Source organism: Eschrichtius robustus, chromosome 17 (genome assembly GCF_028021215.1).
Source record: "Eschrichtius robustus isolate mEscRob2 chromosome 17, mEscRob2.pri, whole genome shotgun sequence".
In the NCBI taxonomy this organism is placed as follows: Eukaryota; Metazoa; Chordata; class Mammalia; order Artiodactyla; family Eschrichtiidae; genus Eschrichtius; species Eschrichtius robustus.
This window is the reverse complement of record NC_090840.1, coordinates 11,914,574-11,940,223: the sequence shown is the minus strand read 5'-3', so window position 1 is coordinate 11,940,223 and position 25,650 is coordinate 11,914,574. Positions and strand designations below refer to the sequence as shown.

The window sequence follows — 25,650 nt, the reverse complement described above, 5'->3', positions numbered from 1 at the left end:
AGTTAAAACCTTACAGCACTGAATTTTAAAAAACATTTTATAACAGTCTCCAAGGGTAATTCATGCTAATGCATCTAAATGATTGTTAGGGTTTTAAGGTAGCAGATACAGTGACTGCAGGACTCCCTCTTGTGGACAATTAAAGCAAGTGGTGGTCAAGTCTCAAGATCCAAAGGCTTTTCTGTTAAAAACCTCTTTTGTCTAATAACTAAATATCGGTGACATCTTGGCCATGCCGTTTGGATGACAGAGAAGAGGGTCTGTAGGAGAGTGGGGAGTGATACTGGCCAAGACGTGTTGATTTTCCAGCCCTTTTGTTTCCTTAACCTATTACCTATATTTCTTTTTTTTGTCCACTTTCTGATATGAAGGAGAAAAGCAAGAGAAAAACATGGCTTCTAAATTTGCTGCTATCCCACATTTCATTACTGGCTCAGAGAAGCCAGGAGTGGATGACTGGAAGTAATTCCCATGATCATTAAGTAACGATGCTCATTTAGTTTTGGTGGGTTGATTAGTTCGTTCATGATCACAGAGTGAGGTAATGTGATATTTTAGACGACAACCAGCAGCGCCAACAGTTCTTAATAGTAACTTGATTAAGTCACTGAGCCCTGTCGGCTTTCTAAGCTGGATTGGAATGTAGGTAACCATGTAAACTAGAACAAGCCCGAGACTTAAAATAAATAGTCCTAGCCTGGTGGAAGCTGGGCTTTAATAAAGACAACTTTAATCTGTTGTCTGTTATGCTGTGAAATAAATACTGGTGTGTCTCATGTCACAAAATGAGTTCGTGAGAATATTGGTTAATAGGGTCAGATTTTATGTAATATGGTCAGGGGGTGAGCCTTTTAGCCATTTAACTGAATGAAAGTACTAGTTAAGTTCTCAGGATCTTGTTCCCAGTTCCCCATGTATCCTCTTTTTATCTGTTCCTAAATGATACTACTTATTCAACTTGACACCTTCTCAATAGTGGCCTCTACTTGCTTGTTTCAGTATAGGAATTTTATTTTTAATCATTATGGGGAATCAGTGTGTATCTGTGTGTGGAGGAAGGCTGGGGGTGGGGTGAAGCAAACCTGAAGAAACTAAAATTTTCCATCTTAACATGATCTCATCATGCTTCATCCTTGATTCATAGTTACTGATTCCCTTTTCTTAGATCATATTTTGGAAGCTATTCTAGGATAGTTCTGGAAACTTCTCTAATTTTCTTTTGGAAAACCTATTCTCCAGTTTGATAATGTGTTTTAGAAGCCATTGAAATGTGCTCCTGTGTGCTTGTTCTACTTCTGAGGGTTTGTTCTAAGGGAATCAGGACGTGTGCGAAGATTTAGTTATAAGAATGTTTATTACAGAATTGTTGGTAAGAAAAATGAAAGTTAGGAGCAGCCTAACAGCAAAAAGATTTAGTAAATTATGATAGTTTCACACTTTAGAATAATACGTGGCTAGTAAAAATGATGGCACATGTAAGTGCCATTTATTGACTTGAAAAGATGTTTGTGAATTTTTAAGTTAAAAAAATGCTGTGAACTCTCTGGGATAAAAGAGAAACTGTATGTTTACGCATATATAGGAAGTAATTCATAGAAAAATACCTAGAGCACCAGGCTGTTGATAGTTGTTGTTTCTGGACTGCTAAGCCTTTCCATGCAACTTGTCCCCATTCTCAAACCCCGGTTGAGCGAAAGAGAAGGCTTAGGGCAGCTACTCCCAGAAAGGACCAGGAAAAACACCTTTTAAAGGAAAGGGATAGTGTGGCTCAAAAATAACAGGGTAGGAAGCTCTAAGGGTTGGTTCCTCCATCAAAACAACCACTAAACTGGAAAAAAAAAGAAAATGGCAGAATTAATGATTTCAGGACTCTGGACCCTGATTGGACACTTATAGCAACCAGGGGAGTGCCTGATGAGGGAGGGGCTGCTGTTCCTTGGCAGTTGAGCAGTGTGCACAAACCAGTGATCATCCCCCGCTCCTCAGCCCCTCGACCTGTGGGGAGAGTGGCCCGTGTTTCTTTAGTGACTTGCTGAAGCCGGGTGGGCAGTGGGGACCTAGTCCTCCAGAAATTTGGGGTTGTTTCTTGACGTCAGTCTGGCAGATCCTGAGGGTTAGGCACAGATGTTTGCCTTGGTCTCAGCCCTTTCAGCTGCAGAGGCTTTGCCCAGAAGCATCTACCAGAAGATTTAAAGAATCGGGACTTCTCTCCCCACCCCCCAGCCTTTGGAGCCAGACATTTAAGGGAACTCTGTGTTGGGTCTTTGGCTGACTGCAGAGATACTGTAGCAGGAATTTTAGTGACCACACCCAGCAAGGAATAAACAAAGTCAAATAGATATGCAAAGACAAAAATAGTTTGGTCACAAAAGAGTCACAAAACAGATGGCTTCCGCCCACAACAAGCAGAAATAAATAGCCCTGGAAGAGTGAGAGATTAGATTTCCAGTTGCCCCAGCATAATACTCACAATGTCCAGTTCTCAGTTAAAAACTATAAAACATACAAAGAAAATGGAAAGTATGGTCCATACATATGAAAAAAAGAACTTCACAAAAACCATCCTGAGGAAGCCCACACATTGGAATTGCTAATCAAAGATGTTAAATCAACTGTCTTAAAAGCTCAATGAACTAAATAGCAAACCACGGGCAAAGAACTAAAGGAAATCAGGAAAACGTTGTATGAACAAAATCAGAATCTCAATAAATAGAAATTATAAAAAAGAACCCAACAAGTTCTGGAGCTGGCAAGTATGATAACTGAAATGAGAAATTCACTAGAGGGATTCAGCAGCAGATTTGAGCAGGCAGAAGAAAGGATTGGCAAACTTGAAGATAAGAACATTGAAATAATCCAGACTGAGAAGCAGAAAGAAAAAAGAATGAAGAAAAATGATGAGAGCCCAAGAAACCAGTGGGGGAATCATCATGGGTACCAACATATGACTCATAGGAGACCCAGCAGGAGAAAGAAGAGAGAAAGGGGCAGAAAAAATGATTTGAATGGTGGAAAACTTCCCAAATCTGATAAAGACATGGATATACACATCCAAGAAGCTCGGTGAACTCCAAGCAGGATAAACTCAAAGAGATCCACACAGAGATACGTTATAGTCAAATAGTTGAAACCCAAAGGCAAAAAGAAAGATAACTGGGGCAGCCATGGTAAAAGCACCTGAATATTGAATATGTTTAATGCTAGAGCTGAACTTAAAATGCAAATGGGGATTGGAGTGAAAGGGGGAAAAAAGCACTCTAACAACTAACAAACACTGGAAGAGGAAAAGGGAAAGAAGATGGGATATGGAGTGATTTCCTGTATAGTGTTATTTCCTGTTTGTAATAATAAAACATTAAGGGATAATATCTAAAGCTGACAAGTAGTGGAAAACAAGTAGTGGAAATATAAGCATATTTAATAAAATGAAGGTATTTTTGCAAATTGTGAAGTTGTAGCAGTGCCCTTCAGTAGAGGATTGGTTAAATAGATTATGGTCCATCCATATGATGGAATACTTTGTAGCCTCAGAATGAGGAAGTTCTCTGTGTACTGATAGGGAAAGAGCGCTAAGATAAATTTAAAAAGTGCAGAACAGGTTATATGGTATGCTGCCATTTACGTAAAAGAAGTAGAAACATAGTATATAATGATGTTTCCATATATTTGATCCAAAAACTCAGAAAGGATACCCGCACAACTTTTAAAAGGTGATCATTTTAGGGGAGAGTTTGGCAGTTGGTTGGCTCAGAAACTGGGTAGGGGTAAGGTTTTTCACTGTGTTCTTTTCTCCTTCCCTCCTTCTTTCCCTCCTTGATTTTCAGTTTTGAAACGTGAGTGCAGTACATATTAAAAATTAGATTAAAAAAAAAAATTAGATTAATGAAAAAAAAATCAGATACCACCCCTCCCCCCATTTTGGTCCTATAAGTCTCAGGCAAAGCTTTGAGGCAGTTTTAATTACCATCTCTGCAAAGTCTCATGGGATTTTCAGTTCTTTCTAGAATGTAATCTTCTTAGGTATAGGCTCCTCAGGCCCCCTAGGTGAAGAAAATTCTTTTCACTGGATGATTTGCCATTTCATTTGGACAGGTTCTCTGTCCTTTCTTAGACTGTATGTGAAATAATCAGTAATTGTTAAGGCTGGTTCTATCACTAAGTGAAGGTCTGTTTCTTGTCCTGTTGTGTAGGTTATTTGTGGGATTAGTCTTGCTGGAAGGAATTGGGTTCCTATGATGAGTGAGCTTTTCCCCTTCCGTTAATATCTAATATTCATGCTCAACTTAATATGGTCAAAACAGAACTTTTGATAATGAGTCCCAACTTCAGGGCTCTGTGAAACAGGAAAAAAGACACGAATTATGGTTAGTTTTTTTTCAGTTAAGGAAAATGAGACATTGAGAAGTTGTGACTTGTGAGAAGTCACCTGGAAAATAGGAATAGGGCAGGGGGAGGTACAGCCATGATCTCGTGGGTAGAGCCCTGACTCCCAGACAGTGCCATCTGTCTTAACCATTGACAGTGTGAATCCTGCCATGTTGATGTAGGGACTTAGCACAGTGGATTGAGCCCCTTCAAATGAGGCTTATTAATTTTTTGGACCTTATGTAGTTATCCTCCCAAAGAGATTCTCAAGTTTACTTCAAGGGTGGATTCGTTTGGACATACAACTTGGGAGCAGTGATCCTACTATCAGTGTCCACGCACAGGATGCAAAGGAATTGCCAGTGATAAAATTGTTACCTTTTGTGTGTGATTTAAGATAGTAAATTGAAGGGAATGCTCATGAAGTCATGCTTATGACCTTGAACCCTTTTAGGTTGCTTTTCCATAATGAATAGAATACGTGTCTTCTGCAACATTTTTTAGAAGCTTTCTAAATGCCTTGGCTCTAATGTGTTAATTGTATTGCATTTCTACTTTGGTTTCTAAGGTTATATTTGTAAAATGGGGATGATGATCTTTGCCATCTTCACAGGATTGTTGTGATTATTAAATGGGATGGCAGACGTGAACGTGCTTTTTGTAAAACAGTAAAGTGCCTTGTAAATGCAGAGATGGCAGTACTCATATTGCATTAATTAGTTCTCATCTGCTCCCCATGTATTCGTGTCATTCCACTCTGTCCCTTCCAGGTCCAGTCTTTTCTAGGAATAAGACTAGAAGGGTCATATTAAATACTTGTATTTCTGGGACTTCCATGGTGGCGCAGTGATTAAGACTCCGCACTCCCAGTGCAGGGGGCCTGGGTTCGATCCCTGGTCAGGGACCTAGATCCCACATGCATGCCACAACTAAGAGTTCGCATGCCACAACTAAAGAGCCCGTATGCTGCAACTAAGACCCAGCACAACCAAATAAATAAATAAATAAATAAAGTATATATATATATATATGTATATATGTATGTATGTATGTATTTAAATACTTTTATTTCTGCACATTAGCTTTTTTCCCTCTGTGTTTCTTTCTGTACATACTTTCATCTAAATAAGGACAATTTTGAATAATGGTATACACAGAATTTTATCATAAACAGTCAATAAACCATACTGTAGAGATGTAATAAGAAACTTGTGAGTAATACTGTGGACACACAGGCTTTGTCAACAGATCTGTGTTTTAAAATCTAGTTGTCAGGGACTTCCCTGGTGGTGCAGTGGTTAAGAACCCGCCTGCCAGTGCAGGGGACACGGGTTTGGTCCGGGAAGATCCCACATGCCACGGAGCAGCTAAGCCTGTGTGCCACAACTACTGAGCCTGCGCTCTACAGCCCTCGAGCCACAACTACTGAGCCAAAGTGCCGCAACTACTGCAGCCCGCGCGCCTAGAGCCCGTGCTCCGCAGCAAGAGAAGCCACCGCAAAGAGAAGCCCGCACGCTGCAGCAAAGAGTAGCCCCTGCTCACTGCAACTAGAGAAAGCCCGTGTGCAGCAAAGACCCAACACAGCCAAAATAAATAAATAAATAAATTTATTTTTAAAAAAAACTAGTTGTCACCCTATATTGGCTGTATGATCTGATATATAATCTCTTGTAGATTCAGTGTGCTCATGTATAAAGTGGAAGATAATAATACTCGTTTTTTTTTACATTGTTGAGGGCTAGGTGAGACACCTTTTTTTTTTTTTAATTTATTCATTTTATTTATTTATTTTCGGCTGCGCTGGGTCTTCGCCGCTGCGCGCGGGCTTTCTCCGGCTGCAGCGAGCGGGGGCCCCTGTTCGTTGCGGTGCACGGGCCTCTCATTGCAGTGGCCTATCCCATTGCAGAGCATGGGCTCCAGGCACACGGGCTCAGTAGTTGCGGCTCGCAGGCTCCAGAGCACAGGCTCAGTAGTTGTGGTGCATGGGTTCAGTTGCTCCGTGGCATGTGGCATCCTGCCGGACCAGGGCTCAAACCCGTGACCCCTGCATTGGCAGGTGGACTCCCAACCACTGCGCCACCAGGGAAGCCCTAGATACCTTTTTTTGAAGCACTTGGAACATTACTTTCACTGAACTTATTAAACTAACCTCATTTCCTCAAACATCCTAATTCCAGTTCAAACATAATCGCTTGATATTAATAACGTTACCATTTTGGTGCTAGTCCTTTTAATGTAAGTTACACTGATAAAGATCAAAATTTAGCTCCACACTTGTTCTAGATACTCTATTTTAGATCCACTGGGATGAAAAATGAAAAAAAACCCACGTAACTCTGCGTTATCTTATTTCTGGCTTATGTGAGTGTATGGGAACCTCAGAACTCATCAGGTATTTCACAAACAGTATGCATTTATTCATTTACTCAATATGTTTTATACATACCTACATGGCACTATTATTAGGCTTTGGAATACAAAGATGAAAAAAAATAATCCGTGCCTGTATTGGAAGTCATCATTTGTTGAAGGAGACAGATAAATAAGCACTTGTAATAACAGCATCAAAAGTGGTGTGATAGGTGTCTGCACGGGTAGCCTTGAGAACCCAGAGGAGGTGCCTCCCATCTCTCCTACATGGGGAATGTGTATATATAGGTGTCCAGGTGTGCTTCCCAGGGAAGGTGTCATCTGAGTTGAGTCTGGAGAGAGCCAGAACCTGGAACATGAAGCCTTTTTCTTCCAGGCCAAGAAGATGGAGTTCATTTTAAAATGATGAGGGATCAGTGAATACTTTTATTTAGAGCAACATAAACAGATTTGGAACTTAGGATAATTACCTAGATGCATACCTCCAAGCAGTGGCATCAACATCAATTTTATTATCCTCTACATTGCCATCATTTATTTAATACCTATTATATATCTGACTCATGTGTATATTATCTCATTTAATCCAGCATCCTTTGAACTAGATATTGCCATTATTTTATAGATGAGAAAGCACTGGGTGATAGAGGTTAATAGAACAGTTAGTGACTGGACACACAAGAGAGAATGTGTTTGATTACCTGTCATTCCACCAGTGGGATGTTAATGGAAGGTAAGATGAGAGATGATGATCTGTTGATCCTTAGTCTTCACTTTCATGTTTTGTATTATGAACATTTCACTTAACTTAGTTAGATTCTAGAATTTAAAGATAACATTCATGACACAAGACAGCTTGTAACCAATGTCTTTTATTTTGTCTGGTGCCCCAGAAACTTTGGTTCGTTCTAACACTGCAGGGACACATGACCGTTAGACTCATGGAAAGAAAGCATATCCGTATCCAATGTGGAACCACATTTTTTTTTCTAGAGTTTTTCATCTTGCAGGATTTTTATCCCTATCCTTTAGAACTCTTACAGGGTATAAGCTGCTTTATTCTCCATTCCATCTCATTTTCCTCTGAATAAAATTCTCTTAAGGAAAGATTTGAAATGATACCTCATTAGGATTTGAGATGTTTGAGTTGAATAATTAATTCTTAAAGTCTCATATATAACTTGGGACCTGGCTTCTCAATATGAAGGATAGTTTGAAACTAGATTTTGTCTTTCTGCTTCATAGTGTTTGTATAGTGTATTGAAGCGATGGAGTGAAAGGTAATAATTCTTAGGAAGTTAAAAAAAAAGAACTGATTATTAATCTAACCACACTCCTCTTTAGCTTTCTAAATGCTGATAAAATTGGCGATTTGCCCCTTCATTCTTAGCTCTTTAATTGAAAGTACAAATAAAGTACCTCTTCTCTCCTAGAAATATGGCATGGCAGCTGATTAATTTTAAAGAAATATTTGTATGTAACTAGAAGGGGTACAACAAAGATACGGTATGCACAGTTTTGAGTCGCTCTACTCACCTCTTACTCCTTTTATTTCAGCTCAATCTGAAATCGAAGTTTCTGTGTCTGCAAGGAATATCAGAAGGTTACTAAGTTTCCAGAGGTATCTTAGATCGTCACGCTTTTTTCGTGGTACCAGCGTTTCGAATTCTCTAAACATTTTAGATGATGATTATAATGGACAAGCCAAGGTGTGTATGGCTTTTCAAGAAAACATTAATTTTTAGATAAGTTTAATGAAGCCTTGTTTTTCCCATATGGTACTGATTTATAGAGCCTTTTTTTGTATGTGAAATCAGTTGAACCCATTTTTCAGGTTTTCCCTTTAGAGCAGCTAGCTGTTCATCCTATAATTAGGTATTACAGAGCAAGGAACATTTCTGAAGTAACTAAAATAATGAAAATGTTTTCGATTTATTATAACAGCAAGTAGATCAATAGAAAGTTAAGCTATAAGATCACACTTAACGCTGGGAAGAATATTATGGATTATCTGATCTAATTTCTGTATTCTGTAGTTAAGAACAGTATGGCCTTAAAAAAAAAAAAAAAAAAAAAAAAACACTATGGCCTAAATAGTATAAGGGACTTGGTTGAGCTCCCCCAGCTGGTTAGAAGTAAACCCAGCACAGGAAGACTCATGACTTTCAGTCAAATGATTTTTCATAGTCTCTTGTATCACTGAGATATTTGGAAGATTTAGATTTTTTTTAAATTAAACTCGGTGATTCTGTGCATCGTTTTCTTTATATAGTTTAAAAGAAGTATGTTAATGAAGGTGGAAGTTAGTTGAGGTTGTTTTTGAACAAATGAGGATTTTTTAATAATCTTATGTTTCTAATATTTGTAAAAGTATTCTTTGACTTAATACTTACAGGCCAGATGTTGTCAGTTCGTGTAGATAGGGTCGGGGTACCCACTCTACGGTTATACTAAAGTGAAAAAATTTGCCTCCCAGTTTGATAAAACAAATCAGTGGAAAAGTACTGATGCTTTCCTTAAATTTTAAAAAGTTCACAAGTTTTGTTTTTTAGAATGAGAATATTATGTGTATCATTGGTTGTTAGTATTATAATCTCAACCAGTAGTACCTTAATGTTGCTTATGTCGATTAGGTCATAAATGTATACGACAGTGAACTTTTGGATACAAAATAAAAATTTTTTCTTGAAAATAAAGTCCACAAAATTTTCAGGTTACAAATATATGGTGTAATAATATCTATTTGAGTTTTAGGGTTGTGGGATTTATTTACTTGGCTGAAATAACCATCAACCTAAAAATGAATGTAGTAAATGCTATTGACTATTTTATAAGGATATTTAAAGAATATAAATAAATACCCATAAATTGGGAGTGTATTTTCAGAAAACGAATAACAAATAATTTAAGTGCAGTATAGTGTAGGTGTCTGGTGCCTAGGTTCCAGAATCAGACCACCTGACTTCAGATCCCAGCTCTGTTACTTTCTTGCCGAGCAAGTTAGTACTTTTTGCCTCTTTCCCCATCTATAAATGAGGATTGAAAACAATGCCTGCTTGATAGTGTCGGTATGAAGACTAAGAGTGAGTAAAGAGTAAAGCACTTTTAACAGTACCTGGGATATAGCAAGTATTTGGCTATTATAATTTACTTTTATTCGATTTTAAAAATCTGGTTTCTAGACCATGCAGTGTATGAACCACACTTCTGTGATGTTAAGTTATATTAGAATTCTTGACCGTTCGTGGGAGTATAGGAATAAGTCGAAGGGAACACTAACCTGACCTCCTATACATTTATTAACTGGAAAACAAAATAATAATTGTTTTTTCAAATGGAGTTTATCCCTTTGGACATATTCTGGAGCCGTTTGGAAAGGTCATGATTAAAGGGAGAATGATACTTAACATTTCTTAAAGTAAATCAACCACTTCCCATTTTCATTAACTTCCCTGTGGACTATCTACAAGAGATGGAGAATGTTACTGAAATTAAATTACAGTAGGAATGTTTGGTTTTCATTTCAGTGTATGCTGGAAAAAGTTGGAAATTGGAATTTTGATATCTTTCTATTTGATAGACTAACAAATGGTAAGTGAAGAATTTGACTTACTCAAGTTAATGTATTCTCGAGATTGCTGCACTGATGGTACAGCCGCTGGTGGGCTGCCGCTTTCATTTACTTAGGTTAGGAGCCCTCCGCTGGCAGAGGGAGCATTGTTGTGTTGCTTCTTTAGTGACTGATTTGTAAGCCTAGAGAATCAATCTAAACATTTATTTTTTGATTATTACTCTTAGTAGTAATCCAAGGTAACCACTGTCGTCATCACTTGGGCGTCCCTTATTAATGCTACTGTTACTAATAACCCAAGGCGAACATCACCATCTCACTGTTCTTGATTTTTCTTCTTTGGTTTCTTTTGTACTGTAGTCACAGTGACATCCTCTGATCTTGTTTTCCAGTTTTGACAGCCCCAGATATGTGGTAGATTAATGACCTTTTGAGAGATGGCTTTTCTTCTAGCTCTGGCTCCTAGGCCTTCCTTTCTCTGCGCACTTGAGAGATGGCGTGTTGTGATCAGCAACAGTGGTTCCTTCTGGCCCTGCTTCTCCGTGGCGGGGTCGGGTGGGGTGGGGAAGAGCTCGTGGCTTCTTGAGGGGGCGTATCAGAATCTATGGAAAGTATGAGTACTTTGAAAAAGACAGGTGATTCTGATCTGTTTACCTCTTTCTGAGTTTTGTTTTGCTTTGTGGGAAGGGTTCATTTTTCTTTATTCTGTTTGGGAATGGGAACAGAATTCCCTTTGAGAATCATTCTTTTTTTAGTGTAAAATTTTTGGCATTAAAAAAAAAGGTGGTACCTGTAGTCCGACTAGACTTTGCCCCTTTTGCCTTAATATGTTTTAAATGAAGCAGAGTGGGAAGTTCACTGAGAGGAAGTCAGTTCTGATGGTTGAGAATGAAATAAATATGTGATTCACTGCCGTACTTTGAAATCACTTTTTTTTTTCTTATTTTACTTTGGAATAAAGCTCCTTTCCTAAGAAAGCCAAATATGGGAAATGGACAAGCAAATAGAACTGTATTCATCTTGAGAATAGCATGGGCCTAGCTTTTTAGTATCACTGCATCATTTGCTCTGAGCTGTATGGTCAGGCATAGTGAGGATACCTTTGTGATCACCTTCTAGTTGTCTGTGGACTGCTGACCGAAAATAAACTGGAGCGACCCAGGCACAAGTGTAAAGACAGTAAAGTTCTCCTCAGTGGCAGAGCCTCCCTCCCGCTTCCCTGCCTTTTGTGTTTCCCCCTTTTCTCTTCCTGCTCCCCTCTCTTTTGCCCTCTGGTGACTAGTGTCTGTTCCTCTCCCTGCCCACCTTGGGCCTGTCCACACAGAAAAGGCTCTAATATCATTTAGGGCCCATCAGAGGCTCTTACTATCAGCTGTCCTTCCTTGCAGCCGTCCCCTTTTTGAAAATATAGGTGCCTCAGCTTCTTCTAGATCTGGGAAACTCCCCTTCCCTAATGCACCACAAATGTTACTTCAGTCATTATCTCAAGATAAACATAGATAAGGCAGTAACACCTTCAAGGTCTAGCCTCACATAAGCACTAACAGCTCTTAGCCTATTCTTAGTCTCCTGGGACACTTGTCGCCCACTGAAATAGTTGATTGTTTTTCTCTAGATTTTATTTTTAAAAAGAACATACCTGCTAGTCAGGGGGCGTGGCGATAAAAGCGGAATGAGGGTGACAGTGCAGGATGGGCAGAGGTAGTAGCCACTACTCCACGGCAGTTAACTTAGCACTTGGCTGTCCTTTGATCGCCTCACTCCTTTTTGTGGAGAAGGTGGCCGAGTGGTTTCTTCCTGGAGTTGTTAGGGGTCAGTAGAAACGACCCATGGTTAGGCACCCACCTGTGCTTTTACAGACGGTGATATCTACGTTCAGTGCACTATAGTCACCCAGAAGTTACAGGAATTCTATACACGAAGAGATGTTATTGGGAAACAAATGGGCAGGAGAAAATTCCTTTAACTTGCATTATTTAATTGGGTCTGCTTTCCTTTTCAAAGCTGCTTAGCCTGAAATGAATTCTGGATGATATCCGTACATAGTATCCAAGTATATAGTTTTCCCTTCTTGCTATTGATCCGGTGTGTTCTGTGTTTCTTCCTCTGGTGATTTCCCAAACGATACTGTGAGGAGGGCAGGGAAGAAACAAAACTCTGATTCCCGGCTTGTCCACTGCAAAGCGGGAAGTAGTTACTATCTGGTAGGATATATTTGATGTTGCTGTTGCAGGAGTGAGTTAGGTTACATGAGATAGCAAGATAGGGCTTGTCACCCCCAAAAGTCACCTGGCGCGTGAGGACCCTCGTTGCCAGGCCTGTGTTATAGCCGTAGCCCAATCCTGCCAGCTCCCAAGTATTGAAGAGAATCACATCCTAAAACCTGTCGAGAGCCGTAACACCTTAGGCAGGTCCGTCCTTTGATATATCTTTATTTTATATAACTTTTCTGTAAGTACGATTTTCTTTTCCAAGAAGGTGTTTCCATTCTCACATAAAATAACTTCTTCTTTGCCTGTTTCTTGTTTAACGTATCGACCAAGCATCACCACTTGCTTTGAAATGTTTCGTTGACTTGTGTTCTTATTTACTGGTATTAAGTCAGTTGGTATCTTATAAACTGAAAATGAGAAAAAATGTTGCATACAGTTTTTCATTTTGATATGGGTGGTACACTTTGATAGATTGGTTCTTGTCAGATTCCCCTAGGGTTCTTGGTGGAGGACATTAACATGTGTTTCTTACTGCCATTTGCCTGAATTCCAGATGAGGGTATTTTAACCATTTGATTGCAGCTTTCTTAAAACTTATTCTAGACCCTAGAAATTGGTAATTTATTTCGTTAGGTTTGGGAAACAATTTTGGGAGAATCCTGTGATTACCTAAATATACAGAATGAATATACATTCTTTTTTTTAAATTGAGGCATAATTGACATATAACATTATGTTAGCTTCAAACATACAATGTAATGATCTGCTATTTGTATGTACTGCAAAATAATTGCCACAGTGGGTCTAGTCAACATCCGTCAGCATACATAGTCACAGTTTTATTCATCATGATGAGAATTTTTAAGACCTTCTCTCAGCAGCATTCAAATACACAATGCACCCATTTTGTCCCCTTGCCCCACCTCTGACAACCAACCGCCAGTCTGTTCTCTGTATCTGTGAGCTCGAGATTTTGTTGTTTTTGTTTTAGATTCCACATATAAGTGAGATTATACAGCATTTATCTTTCTCTGTCTGACTTACTTCACTTAGCACAGTTCCCTCAAACTCCATCTGTGTTGTCGCATATGGCAAGATTTCCGCCTTTCTTATGGCTGGGTAATATTCCTCTGCATATACACCACGTTTTCTTTATCTGTTCGTCCATCGATAGGCTCTTAGGTTGATTCCATGTCTTGGCTATTGTAAATAATGCTTCAGTGAAGATGGGGGTGCAGGTATCTCTTTGAGATAGTGATTCCATCTCCTTCAGATATATACCAGCAAGTGGGATTGCTGGATCATACGGTAGTTCTACTTTAAATTTCTTGAGGAACCTCCATGGTTCTCCATAGTGGCTGCACCAGTTTACAATCCCACCAACAGGTGCACCAAGGGTTCCCTTTTCTTCACATCCTCGCTAACACTTGTTATCTCGTCTTTTTGATAATAGCCATTCTGACAGGTGTGAGTTGATGTCTCATTGTGGTTTTAATTTGCATTCCCCTGATGATTAGTGATGTTGAGCAGCTTTTCTTGTACCTGTTGGCCATTTGTATGTCTTCTTTGGAAAAATATCTATTCAGATTCTCTGCCCATTTTTTAAAACCAGATTGTTTTTTTGAATATACATTCTGAAATATCTCTATATATGCCTTAAGAAAAGTTGATTGTTACAGTGGTTATAACAGAAACATAGCTCACTTCTTCGCAAATGATTCTAGACCACATGGGCTCATGTTTGTACCAGTAGAGTGTTACTAGGATTTGAATGCATTTTTACATTTAACTCCTTAAAGGTAAAAGATTTGGAACGGTTTTTTCTTTCTGTTGGAAGGTGATGTGTCAGATGGTTTTTAGGAAGACTCTCTCTTGGTTGCCACCTCCTTTCCAGTGTTACTTATGCAAACCTTGTTCCAGTTAGTTTACTTTTTTCCTCATCTGTGGGCTTCTAAACAGTTGTTCAGGCAGTTCTGGATAATTAGTTTAGCCTGATAGTTCTTTGTAATTCTTCATAAATATTATTACCACAGATTTTCATTGTGGAACTAGTTGGGTCTTTTATACATGTTTGTAAGAATCATAGATTTCTTTCGAGAATACTGGAATCATGTTTATGTTATTGTTATTGTCTGAACGCTGGCAGTAATTTATGAGCTCACACAGCTTTAAAACCTACAGTCTGTTTAATTGTTAAATAACATAGCGTATGCAGCCAAGGCGCTTTGCTCTGGGACACCCCCATTCAGAGCAGCGTGGTGGAGGGATGGTTATGAGGAGGTTAAGTGCAGCCATGTTTTAGTTGCTTTGGGAAATTGAATTAAACTTACTCAGTGTGGATAATTTTCAAAGTTTTCTATCAATTCTAATTATTTTGGTGTCTTTAAAAAAAAAACAACTCATCTATTCAAAAATGTTTATCTTCCGGTTGTTTGGTTTTGGAAAAATAAAACCAAAAAATCTTTTTTTCTTAGAATAGAAAGAACGTGTGATATTTAAAATTCAAAACTGGTAAAATAAGTTGTAAATTTTAGACAGACAAAAAGTAGGACTTAGTACTCTTTATGTTTTATATTCAAACCTATATTTGGAAGCACAGTGCAGTTACATTAGCTTGTATTCCTGCTAATATCTCCTCTTCTTCCTTTTTAGGAAATAGTCTCGTAAGTTTAACCTTTCATTTATTTAGTCTTCATGGATTAATTGAGTACTTCCATTTAGATATGATGAAACTTCGTAGATTTTTAGGTAAGTGATTCTAACCCATTTAACAGTAATAAGATTTATACTGGTACTTGTTTAACTCTTCTCTCAATTATATCAGCTGTTGCTCTAAAACTAATCACCCCAAAGTTAGTGGCTTAAAAAAACACACACGTTTATTTAGCCCCGAGTCTGCGGGGCTGTGGAGAGCTGCTTCTGGTCTGGCTGAGCTTGGTTGTGTCCCCGCCCTTGACACCCAGTGAGCTGCACAGTGGCTTCGTGGGCCTCAGCTGGGACACCGGGCCTGACCCGGCTCAGCTCTACATGATCTCCTGTTAAATTAAAAGGAGGCAGAGGAGTTTGGCACCATAATAGAGCCACTTTAAAAACAAAACAGGAAAAAAATTATTTTACAACAAGCCGAGCTTGTTCAAAGAGCGGTGGCCAGTTGGCAGGAGAGCGCTGGCACATCCAGACCCCCGAGCCCAGCCTGGACGCTGGCCCGCCTTGCTGTCCGCCGCATGCCGGTGGCCAGAGCCCGTCAGATGGAGGGGGGGGGGCCACACCTCTGGGTGGGGGAGCTGCGAACGCCCAGTGCCGCTGGGGGCCGGGGGTGTGTGGTGAGGAGCTGGGTCAGCTTTGCTGTCGGTCTCCCACGTCGGCCACGGCTTTCTCACAAAGGTGACACAGTTTCTGTCCTTTCCTAAATTTTTGAAGGCTAAAACCTTAAAAGATCCAGGTACATTGCACTTGGGTCTCCTCTTTTTCTGATCCCAGAAATCTCTTGACAGTAAACTTTAGAGATTATTTTGAATATGTTTTAATGTGCAGAGTGATATTTAAGAGCACTCTGCTAGGAAAAAAATTGGAGTCTTTCACCAAATAAAGAAAAACGTTAGAAGAAATTTAGCATGAGGATTCTTATTTTTGTAACGAAGGTGATAATATTTTCTTTCCTCTTAATTAGCAAACTAAGATAAATTTATTACCTAAGACGTTGAGAAACTTCTAATGCATATTTATTTACAAATTGTATGCCTGCAGTACTGTACTAATATCTGTTATAAAACACATAAATAGATATTAACACGAGTATTTAGAAAACTATTTTAAAGGATGGGATCAAAGTAAATACAGAATTCTAATGTTCTTCGCCTCTCACCAGCGAGTCCTAGTTCACCACCTTGGGGTTGGCTCCCCATACCTGGAGATCACTGGATTGAGTGTTAGGCTGTGGGGGCCACAGTGCAGGTTTGGTGGCAGTGGGGACGGCTCTACCCCCTCATCCTAGTCTACTTTTCATGGTAGCATAATACAGACACTGAGCAGAGAAGGCAGGATTAACAGATCATCCTTCCCGACCACTGAAAAACTAATTGCAGATCTGAAACTCACCGCACTGATGGAGTATCCCAAGGACGGTGTTCACATTCCCCAACATCTGTATTATTTTAGCCTCATAAAGATTTTTGTTCTCTGATGAATTCCTAGTTCCTAGAACAGTATCCACTACAATGAGTATTTGTTGAATGAATTGTACAGTTTTTATTAAACTGAGAAACTTTTTAAATTAAAAAAAAAGAGGAGTGTGGCACAATGATAGATTGACATTTAAAAAGAGAAAAAAAAGGAAAAAATAATTTTATAATTTTGACATGAATACCTTCATGCCATTTAAAGAGTTTCAAACAAGAGTCAAAGTGGTGTTGATGCCTTGGGTATACATGTGAGTTATGGTAAGTGATTATCATCTCCCCGAATCGGAACAATTAGCTGATAGCCACATGAGAAGGGTAAGTGGAGAATGCATAACTGTTGCAATTTTTGTATTTGTACATGCCTCCCGTTCACAGTTAAATTTGGGGGTCTTTCTTTTTTCTTTGACGCAGTTATGATCCAAGAAGATTACCACAGTCAGAACCCTTACCACAATGCAGTCCACGCTGCAGATGTCACTCAGGCCATGCACTGTTACCTAAAAGAACCTAAGGTAAGCTGTTGGCATTTACAGTCAGTGAAAATCCTGAGAAAATGCCCTTGATTTAATTTCAAATACTTTTCCTTAAGTGAATGATTTAATCAGACTTAAAATCAGAAGCTTCCTTCACGCGAATGAGATGTAGCTGGATCAAGTTTCCAGGTGTGGCTGTATTTGTAAGTTGACAGCTAGAGAACTGGGGTGATTGTCGAGAGTGAGGCTGGAGAAGCCCAAGCGAGGGCCAGGCCATACGGCCCGGCCACACGTGTCAAGTCACCTGGCGTTTACGCTGAGCTCCACGAGGGCAGGGATGACACTCGTCAGGTCCCGTGATGAATAGGGAGCTACGGAAGGGAGGCAGGAGACTTCACAAAGCTATCCTGGCTGTGGGGGGAGAATAACTCAGACAAGACGAGAAACATGCACGCTGCCTGTCAGGAGCTGTTTCGATAGCCTTGGGGCAGGAGAGAGGCAGACGGCTGGTGAGATCTCTTGGGAATCAGAACGTGGAGGATGTGGTGTCTGGATGCATCTAGGGGAGTGAAATAGGGAGAGGAGTCGGTGGAGACTGTCCCCGGCCGCCGAGTAGCAGGTGGGAGTCGCTGTGAGGGAGAGAATGTAGAAAGGGAGAGGGGGCTGGCAGAGATGATGAGCTCCATTGTGGGCACGTGCGGTTAAATGTATTCGAGCCATATCCGAATGCAGGTGTCTAGTAGAGAGTTGGATAGGAGTCTGAAGCATAGCAGAGAAATCGGAGTTGGGGACCATCAGCTGTAGATGTTAATGGAAGCCGTGTTTGCCCATGGACGTTTCCTGTTCCTGGAGGTTGTAAAGTTACATCTGCCACCCTTAGCCCTACTTCTGAACTCGCCTCCCCAGGGATCTTAGTTCCGGCCAGATGTTGGGAGGGAAGCAGGCTGACGGAGCCAGTTGATGCTAGTTGATGCCAACTCTGAGAATACAGCCGTGTGCTTGCCAGTCTTCTGATTTTTCAGGAGATGTGGAGTATGTGAAAGTACCCCAATTTTTAAAGTATATTATGACTTAAAAAAAAAAATTTATTGTGGCATCATTTATATGCAGTAGTAAAATGCATACATTTTATGTGTGTAGTTTTGATAAATGAATACTCCCATGCACCCCAATTTTTTAACTAAAGTTTAAAACAAACTTTGGGCCAAGCCTAAAGTGTCTGTTTAACAGTCTTGTGGGAGAAGTTGGTAAGTAATCACCATACAGCCAGGGAAGTGGAATGATGGAGCTAATGGCCATGCCCAGCCCGAAGCCAGGCACCCAGCAGGACCAGAGGGGCAGAGAGTGTGCAGGGTGAACGTGGGTACAGACACTGTCTTACCCGTGCAGCTCTGGCAGCACTAGTTTTAAACACTTTTTGCCTATGTAGCTCTGATCATTCTTATTTTAAACACTTTTCATCATTAACATACCCAGTGAACTCTTCAGTCAAAGCTTCAGTTAAGGATACAGATAAGATCACTAAGATTTAAAATACAGCAATTCCCTTCTCCCTTATCAGAGAGATAAGAAAATAGAAATAGAGTCACTCAGAGTTGACTTGTACCTCTTTTACTTCCTGGTCCTTTACATGGCATCGCATTGTCGAGTGTTTTCATTCATTTATTCTGTCCGTTTTCCTGGTGCTAGGAGTCCAGTGGTAAACAAGACAGAAAAGGTCCCTGGCCTTCAAAAAGTTGCCCTCCCAGTGGGGGGCAGGGGGGGCAGTCTTTAAACAGATAAACAGAACTTTGACCTCTACTGTGGTAACTGCTGCTGGGAAGTCACGTAAATAGGGTAACGTGCTGGGGAGTGACTGGGTGGCTGGCGAGAGCTCACAACTTCAGACAGACGGTCGGGAACCATACAAACCGAGAGGGAGTGTTTGAGAAGGAGGCAGCCACGGAGAAGAATCCAGGTGCGGAGAGGACCGTGAAGAGAAAGCCTTATATACAGTGTTTAGTGGGAAATCTGCTTCCGTTTGTTTGTTTAAACACCAACTTTTATGGATTGGTGCTGTTATTGGGTTTTTTTATTGTTGTTTATTTTATTTATTTTTGGCTGCACTGGGTCTTTGTTGCTGCGTGCGGGCTTTCTCTAGTCGTGGCGAGCGGGGGCTACTCTTCCTTGCGGTGCACAGGCCTCTCATTAAAGTGGCTTCTCTTGTTGCAGAGCACGGGCTCTAGGCACGTGGGCTTTAGTAGTTGTGGCACACGGGCTCTAGACCGCAGGCTCAGTAGTTGTGGCACGTGGGCTCTAGAACGCAGTCTCAGTAGTTGTGGCACGCGGGCTCTAGAGCACAGGCTCAGTAGTTGTGGTGCACAGGCTTAGTTGCTCCGCGGCATGTGGGGTCTTCCCAGACCAGGGCTCGAACCTGTGTCCCCTGCACCGGGGAATCAGCATTGGCAGGCGGATTCTTAACCATTGTGCCACCAGGGAAGTCCTGCTTTCAGTTTTTATATCTTATGATGTATACGTAAGAGCTAATTCCTGGCTCTTCTAAGTAAAAAAAAAAAAAAAAAAGAAAGAAAGAAAAAATATTTGAAAACGAAGAAATTATTGAAAGTTCCTTCTGTGTGTACTTGTATCAGCTCTAACTTTAGTATTTATTTTTTATGTCCTCAAAGCTGAACCTCAGAATATAGATTATAATTTTGTTCCAGTTGAGCCTAACGGCATCTAATAGCAACAGTCAGAAATGGGAATAACATTTGTCTTTTTTAAAAAAATCTAGTTTTAAAAATTGCATTAATGTCATTGACTTCCTTGTCTTTGTTAGGAAACTCATAAAGTTTTTTTTCTGATGAAAGATTTTCGTAACAAGCAGAAATATTGCATTTTTATTCAAAATTTTTTTTGCATGTGTGATTTGTTTTCAAACTTAGAACTTACTTTTCCTTCACAGAACTTTAACAACCCAACTGCTGCTTCTCATGTTTCTATTTTTAATAGTTAACTCTTTAATCTACCTGAGACTGTTTGATGTCATGTGTAAGTCATACATTAATTTTTAACAATTCTGGATTATTGCATTCTCCCAGGCTGGTACACGTCCGTTCTTCTGCCAAAGTTATCATAAAAATATAACACTTCTGAATATTGCTTAACAAATCACATGTTCTTAAGATATCCACGGCCATGCCTACATTTTTATGTCAGGAGGGGACGTAGCTTTATATGCAGGATGCTCCGTGGAGCGTGCCTTCTGTTCATCTTGATTAGTCAGCAGCACTCTTTTTATTTATTTATTTATTTTTGGCTGCATTGGGTCTTCGTTGCTGCGTGCGGGCTTTCTCTAGTTGCGGCGAGCAGGGGCTACTCTTCGGTGCAGTGCGCGGGCTTCTCATTGCGGTGGCTTCTCTTGTTGCGGAGCACGGGCTCTAGGCGTGCAGGCTTCAGTAGCTGTGGCTCGTGGGCTCAGTAATTGTGGCTCATGGGCTCTAGAGCGCAGGCTCAGTAGTTGTGGCGCACGGGGCTTAGTTGCTCCGCGGCATGTGGGATCTTCCCGGACCAGGGCTCGAACCCGTGTCCCCTGCATTGGCAGGTGGATTTGTAACCACTGTGCCACCAGGGAAGTCCAAGCGGCACTTTTAAAATCTTTTATTTTTTTAAAATGCTTTTGCATATCCTAAAGAGGAAATAATTGTCTTCACCATCTTCTACCCATTCATTGAGTTTCTCTATATACCATTTACAGGTAATACAAAAATAAATAATTTACATTCTCTGCCCTCAAACAGCTTACACTATTTTAGTGGACTCAGGCCCTCCGACAGTGGTTTTTTTCAGACCAAGATGAACTTGGCGCAGGGGATGGAAAAAAAAATCCATTCTGGCACAGAAAGAATATACTAGAATTTGAATCAAAAAATTTTTTATCTCATATTTTAAAACTTTTCAGTTTTCATCTGTGTTTTATCATGTGCAATGTGGGTTGGCTCCGTGTTGTAATCTGTAAGTACGTATACCTATATTGGTGGCATATGCTCAGAATACTTTTCTACTGTTAGGGCACAGGACCCTACACGTTTAGAGAGCTCTGCCCTAGTGTAAAGCTAAACAGGCGCACGCTGCGCTCTGGCAGCGTTAGTGTGGCGGGATGTGAAATGTGCTACAAGAATGCAGTCAGTCATTTGTGGGCCGGGGCTGGGTGAGGGCTGGGCTGCAGGTGGAGAACGGAGGTGGGGTGGCGAGGCACTGGTGGAGCTGGGCCTTAGAGGGAGAGTAGAAGCTTGCCGGGAAGTGAGAGGTGGTTCATGAAAAGCAGGTGCGACACACCCGGGTGAGCATTTTTTATCGTTGAAAACTTCAGTCAGGTAAATAAGCTTATTTATTGTGATTATTTTATCAAGAATAGTAAATGACTGTGGAGAATAAAATTATAATGGCTAGTGTACAGGATGGCTTTTCCTGAGATGAATGCACTGTGTATGCTGTTCTGAACTGTCCATCCATTGGGAGAGGATTTCATTCCCAACTTGACATAAACTTACGCTCCGTGACGACTCAGTAGCTTCCTTCAACATTTGGGACCCTCAGAAGTAACCTTGCATTTGGGTTCTTGATTGAAACCCAGTAACCAATTTATTGATAAACACACACCCTCAGTCATAGGTTTGCAGTATTGTACACTTAAACATCTGTTAGAACGGTAGATCTCACCTTAAGTGTTCTCACCATGATAAAAATTTTTTTAAAACCTCATAGGCCTTCTCTGACAACAGTAACAGAAATACTCAAATCTCTGTTTGTTGTTTGAAAACTTTTATTTCTCAAAAAGGTGGTTTATACTTTATCTGTCATCTTAATTATGCTAGTTTCAAATGAAGGATGAGGTGCATCCTTGAATTCCACGTGGGCAGGGACACCATTATACCACGCCTGCCGCCAGGGTCGGGAGGAGGCCAGCCCCTGGCAGGCACGCCGTGGCCTGGATGAGCAGTCTGAGACACGTGGCGGGAGGAGACCATCAACACTCATTCGGGTCTGATTTAGAACAGCTACTGTAATGGCGCAGAGCGTGTTTGCAATATGTCTGTAATCAGTTACTCCTTGCCGCACTCCAGCTTGCCAATTCTGTAACTCCTTGGGACGTCTTGCTGAGCTTAATTGCAGCTGCCACTCATGATCTGGATCATCCAGGTGTTAATCAACCTTTCCTTATTAAAACTAACCATTACTTGGCAACTTTATACAAGGTTAGTGCAATTTTATCCTCAAAATTTAATATTCTTGCATTCTAGAAAATGTGTCATGTTTTAAAGAAGTGAAAGGAGTAAATAAATTCTCAATGAATGTTTGAATTTTAATCAGATTAATATTACTTACAAATAATTCTTTATGTTCAGAAAAAGACTTACCATTTACTCAGATATGCCCTTTTTTTTTTTTTTTTGTAGAATACCTCAGTACTGGAAAATCACCACTGGAGATCTGCAGTGGGTTTATTGAGAGAATCCGGTTTATTCTCACATATGCCATTAGAAAGCAGGTAGGTTGGATTAAGACAAAATTAATTAGTTATGAACTGTGGAAATTAAGTTGCAAAAACAACTGTATAAAATTTCTAAAATTATGTTGTTATATTCAGGTGTTCCACAATTTTTGGGTAAATTATCTTATTTTACAAATTTACATCAAAATTTTAATAATTTAAACCTGTTCTGAAATACAGTCAGTAGTAATTTTTTTTCAGTGAATTTTTATGAAGGATCACTCATAGATACTATAAAATCCACTCCAAATACACAATGGCTCAGTCATGGTTTACTGCTTATTTATGTAAATGGTATTACATATTTCCATTTTATGCTCTTTTGAATAAAACCGTTAAGTTTTAGCTGTAAAGGTAAATTGGATAGAAAGTAAACAATCTGTATAAGAAATAGATCATTAAAATCTGTTCCAGGAAGTTTTCAAAACTGATAAGACGTGAAAAGAATGCTTTGTATCCTCAATAACGTAGTCCTAGAGTCACTGCTAGAGTTATAGGATAAAATAATGAATTGAAAGAACAGAAAATACTACATTTTTTTTAGAAAATATCATTTGATGTTGAGCAGGCCATTTGAAAGGCTAAAAAAAGCATTAATGTAAATGAGCCCAATATGATAATGATGGTGGTGGTCAACAAAATCTCATGTCATTGGTCCACAAACTGAAGCTTTTAATGATGCCTCACCAAGAGAAGGTGCACTTAGGAAAACCATGTCAGTGGATATAAACCACCTACTTCTAGAAAAAAGGTGTGAGACATAAAAATACATTTGGGTATCAAGATTTAAGTTACTGTCATTGTTCTTTCCTTTCTCCCTTTCACAATTTAAAACAACTTCATAAAAAAACAAAAATGTTTTTGGTAATGTCGGTGAGAAAAAAGCTGGACTTTACTTTGTATTTTTTTAAATCTGTATTCATGGATACCATTTGGAGTTATGACAGTACTTCTGGTAAGTAAAATTGTTTCTTGTCATAGTACAAATATAAAAACTGCTTAAACCACACGGTGTTTGTATATATAAGTTCTCTTTTTCTTGACTAAGGCAGATTAAATTGTTTGCTTCATTATTCCCTTTTTATCATGTTTTGCATTTGATGATTAACCCTGTTGAATTCTCATATTTTAATACAAATAAAAACTGAAAATAAGGAATACTGCATAATAGCATTCTTTTATGTTTGCTTAGGGTTTGTTTTATTTACTATTCAATATTGTGAGCCTTTTATTTTTTTATATTTTTCTGAAGCAAGGAATACGACTTTATTCGGAAAGTTGGCAGACCAAGAAGATGGCGGACTAGGGTCCCCAAAAAAACCATCTTAGAGCCTTTTACTCTATTGACCGCTCTTTACTGATCATTATACAAAGATAATGTTTGTGATGGCCCATTGAAACAAGGAATTTTTAAACATTTCTCTTATTTGACTTGAAAGTTTTTTTTTTTAATATCTTTATTGGAGTGTAATTGCTTTACGATGGTGTGTTAGTTTCTGCTTTATAACAAAGTGAATCAGCTATACATATACATATATCCCCATATCCCCTCCGTCTTGAGCCTCCCTCCCACCCTCCCTATCCCACCCCTCTAGGTGCACACAGAGCACCGAGCTGATCTCCCTGTGCTATGCAGCTGCTTCCCACTAGCCATCTCTTTTACATTTGGTAGTGTATATATGTCAGTGCTATTCTCTCACTTCATCCCAGCTTCCCTTTCCCCAGCTGTGTCCTGAAGTCCGTTCTCTACGTCAGTGTCTTTATTCCTGCCCTGCCACTAGGTTCATCAGTACAGTTTTTTTAGATTCAATATGCATGCATTAGCATACGGTATTTGTTTTTGAGGCGGTTTTTTAAATGATATAATGTATTTGTTATTTGTAGTAACATGTTACCTTTTCCCTTCCAGAAAATTTGGATAATTAATTCTTGAATTTGGCCCTGAAAGCATAGTTGAGTCTAAACTTTATTAAATTGGTGGAACTTCATCAGGTTTTAGTCAGACATCTTCAAATGTCTGCAGAAGTCAGTGGTTGAATGGGCTGTTCTTCCCCCATCTGACCCTCCTTCTGCCTCTCAGATCTCAGGCACCAAAAAAGAGTCCAAAGTTGTTCACTGCATCCCAGCGAAGAATTTTCTCAAGCAGCATGCCAATCTTACATAGACTTTCTTAGGCATATAATTCCACCTTTAGGCATTCTTTTTGGAGTGTTTGCATATTGGTATTTTCCTACAAACTCTCTTGGTTTTAGTTTTGATTATTTTAGTAGGTTTTTTAAATGCATTCTTTAAATCCATCTTTTTGGTAGGTTAAAAGTTGAATGGCAGTTAGAATATCTTAGGGCCCTGTAAAGCTTTCTGAGTATTAAGACTTAAGGAAAAAGGGCTTTCCTGGTGGCGCAGTGGTTGAGAATCCGCCTGCCAATGCAGGGGACACGGGTTCGAGCCCTGGTCTGGGAAGATCCCACATGCAACGGAGCAACTAGGCCCGTGAGCCACAACTACTGAGCCTGCACGTCTGGAGCCTGTGCTCCGCAACGAGAGGCCACGACAGTGAGAGGCCCGCGCACCACGATGAAGAGTGGCCCCCGCTTGCCGCAACTAGAGAAAGCCCTCGCACAGAAACGAAGACCCAACACAGCCAAAAAAAAAAAATATATATATATATATATATAAATTAATTAATTAAAATAAGATTAAAAAAAAAAGACTTAAGGAAAAAATCATCAAGAAGTGGCTATTCAGTTGAAAGACTTGTATTTCTCTTTATGTTTCTCTAATTCCAGACAACAGATGGAGGCTCAGATAGGCGCCCTGATCCTGGCCACGGACATCAGCCGGCAGAACGAGTACCTGTCCTTGTTTAGGGCCCATCTGGACAAAGGCGACTTACGTCTGGAAGATGCCAGGCATAGGCATTTGGTTTTACAGGTAAAATGAGCTT

At 39.8% G+C, this 25,650-nt stretch overlaps 1 protein-coding gene across 1 annotated transcript in view; it reads left to right on the top strand.

Annotated features, from left to right (window-relative positions):
• Window positions 1-25,650, top strand: part of PDE7A (phosphodiesterase 7A) — a 104,579-nt gene that overhangs the window by 71,963 nt on the left and 6,966 nt on the right. The window contains exons 4-10 of the mRNA XM_068525472.1: window positions 8,293-8,444; window positions 10,263-10,326; window positions 15,172-15,267; window positions 17,112-17,212; window positions 22,279-22,410; window positions 22,612-22,703; window positions 25,493-25,637. Coding sequence (XP_068381573.1) covers window positions 8,293-8,444; window positions 10,263-10,326; window positions 15,172-15,267; window positions 17,112-17,212; window positions 22,279-22,410; window positions 22,612-22,703; window positions 25,493-25,637 — 782 coding nt within the window. The remainder of the gene's footprint in view (window positions 1-8,292; window positions 8,445-10,262; window positions 10,327-15,171; window positions 15,268-17,111; window positions 17,213-22,278; window positions 22,411-22,611; window positions 22,704-25,492; window positions 25,638-25,650) is intronic.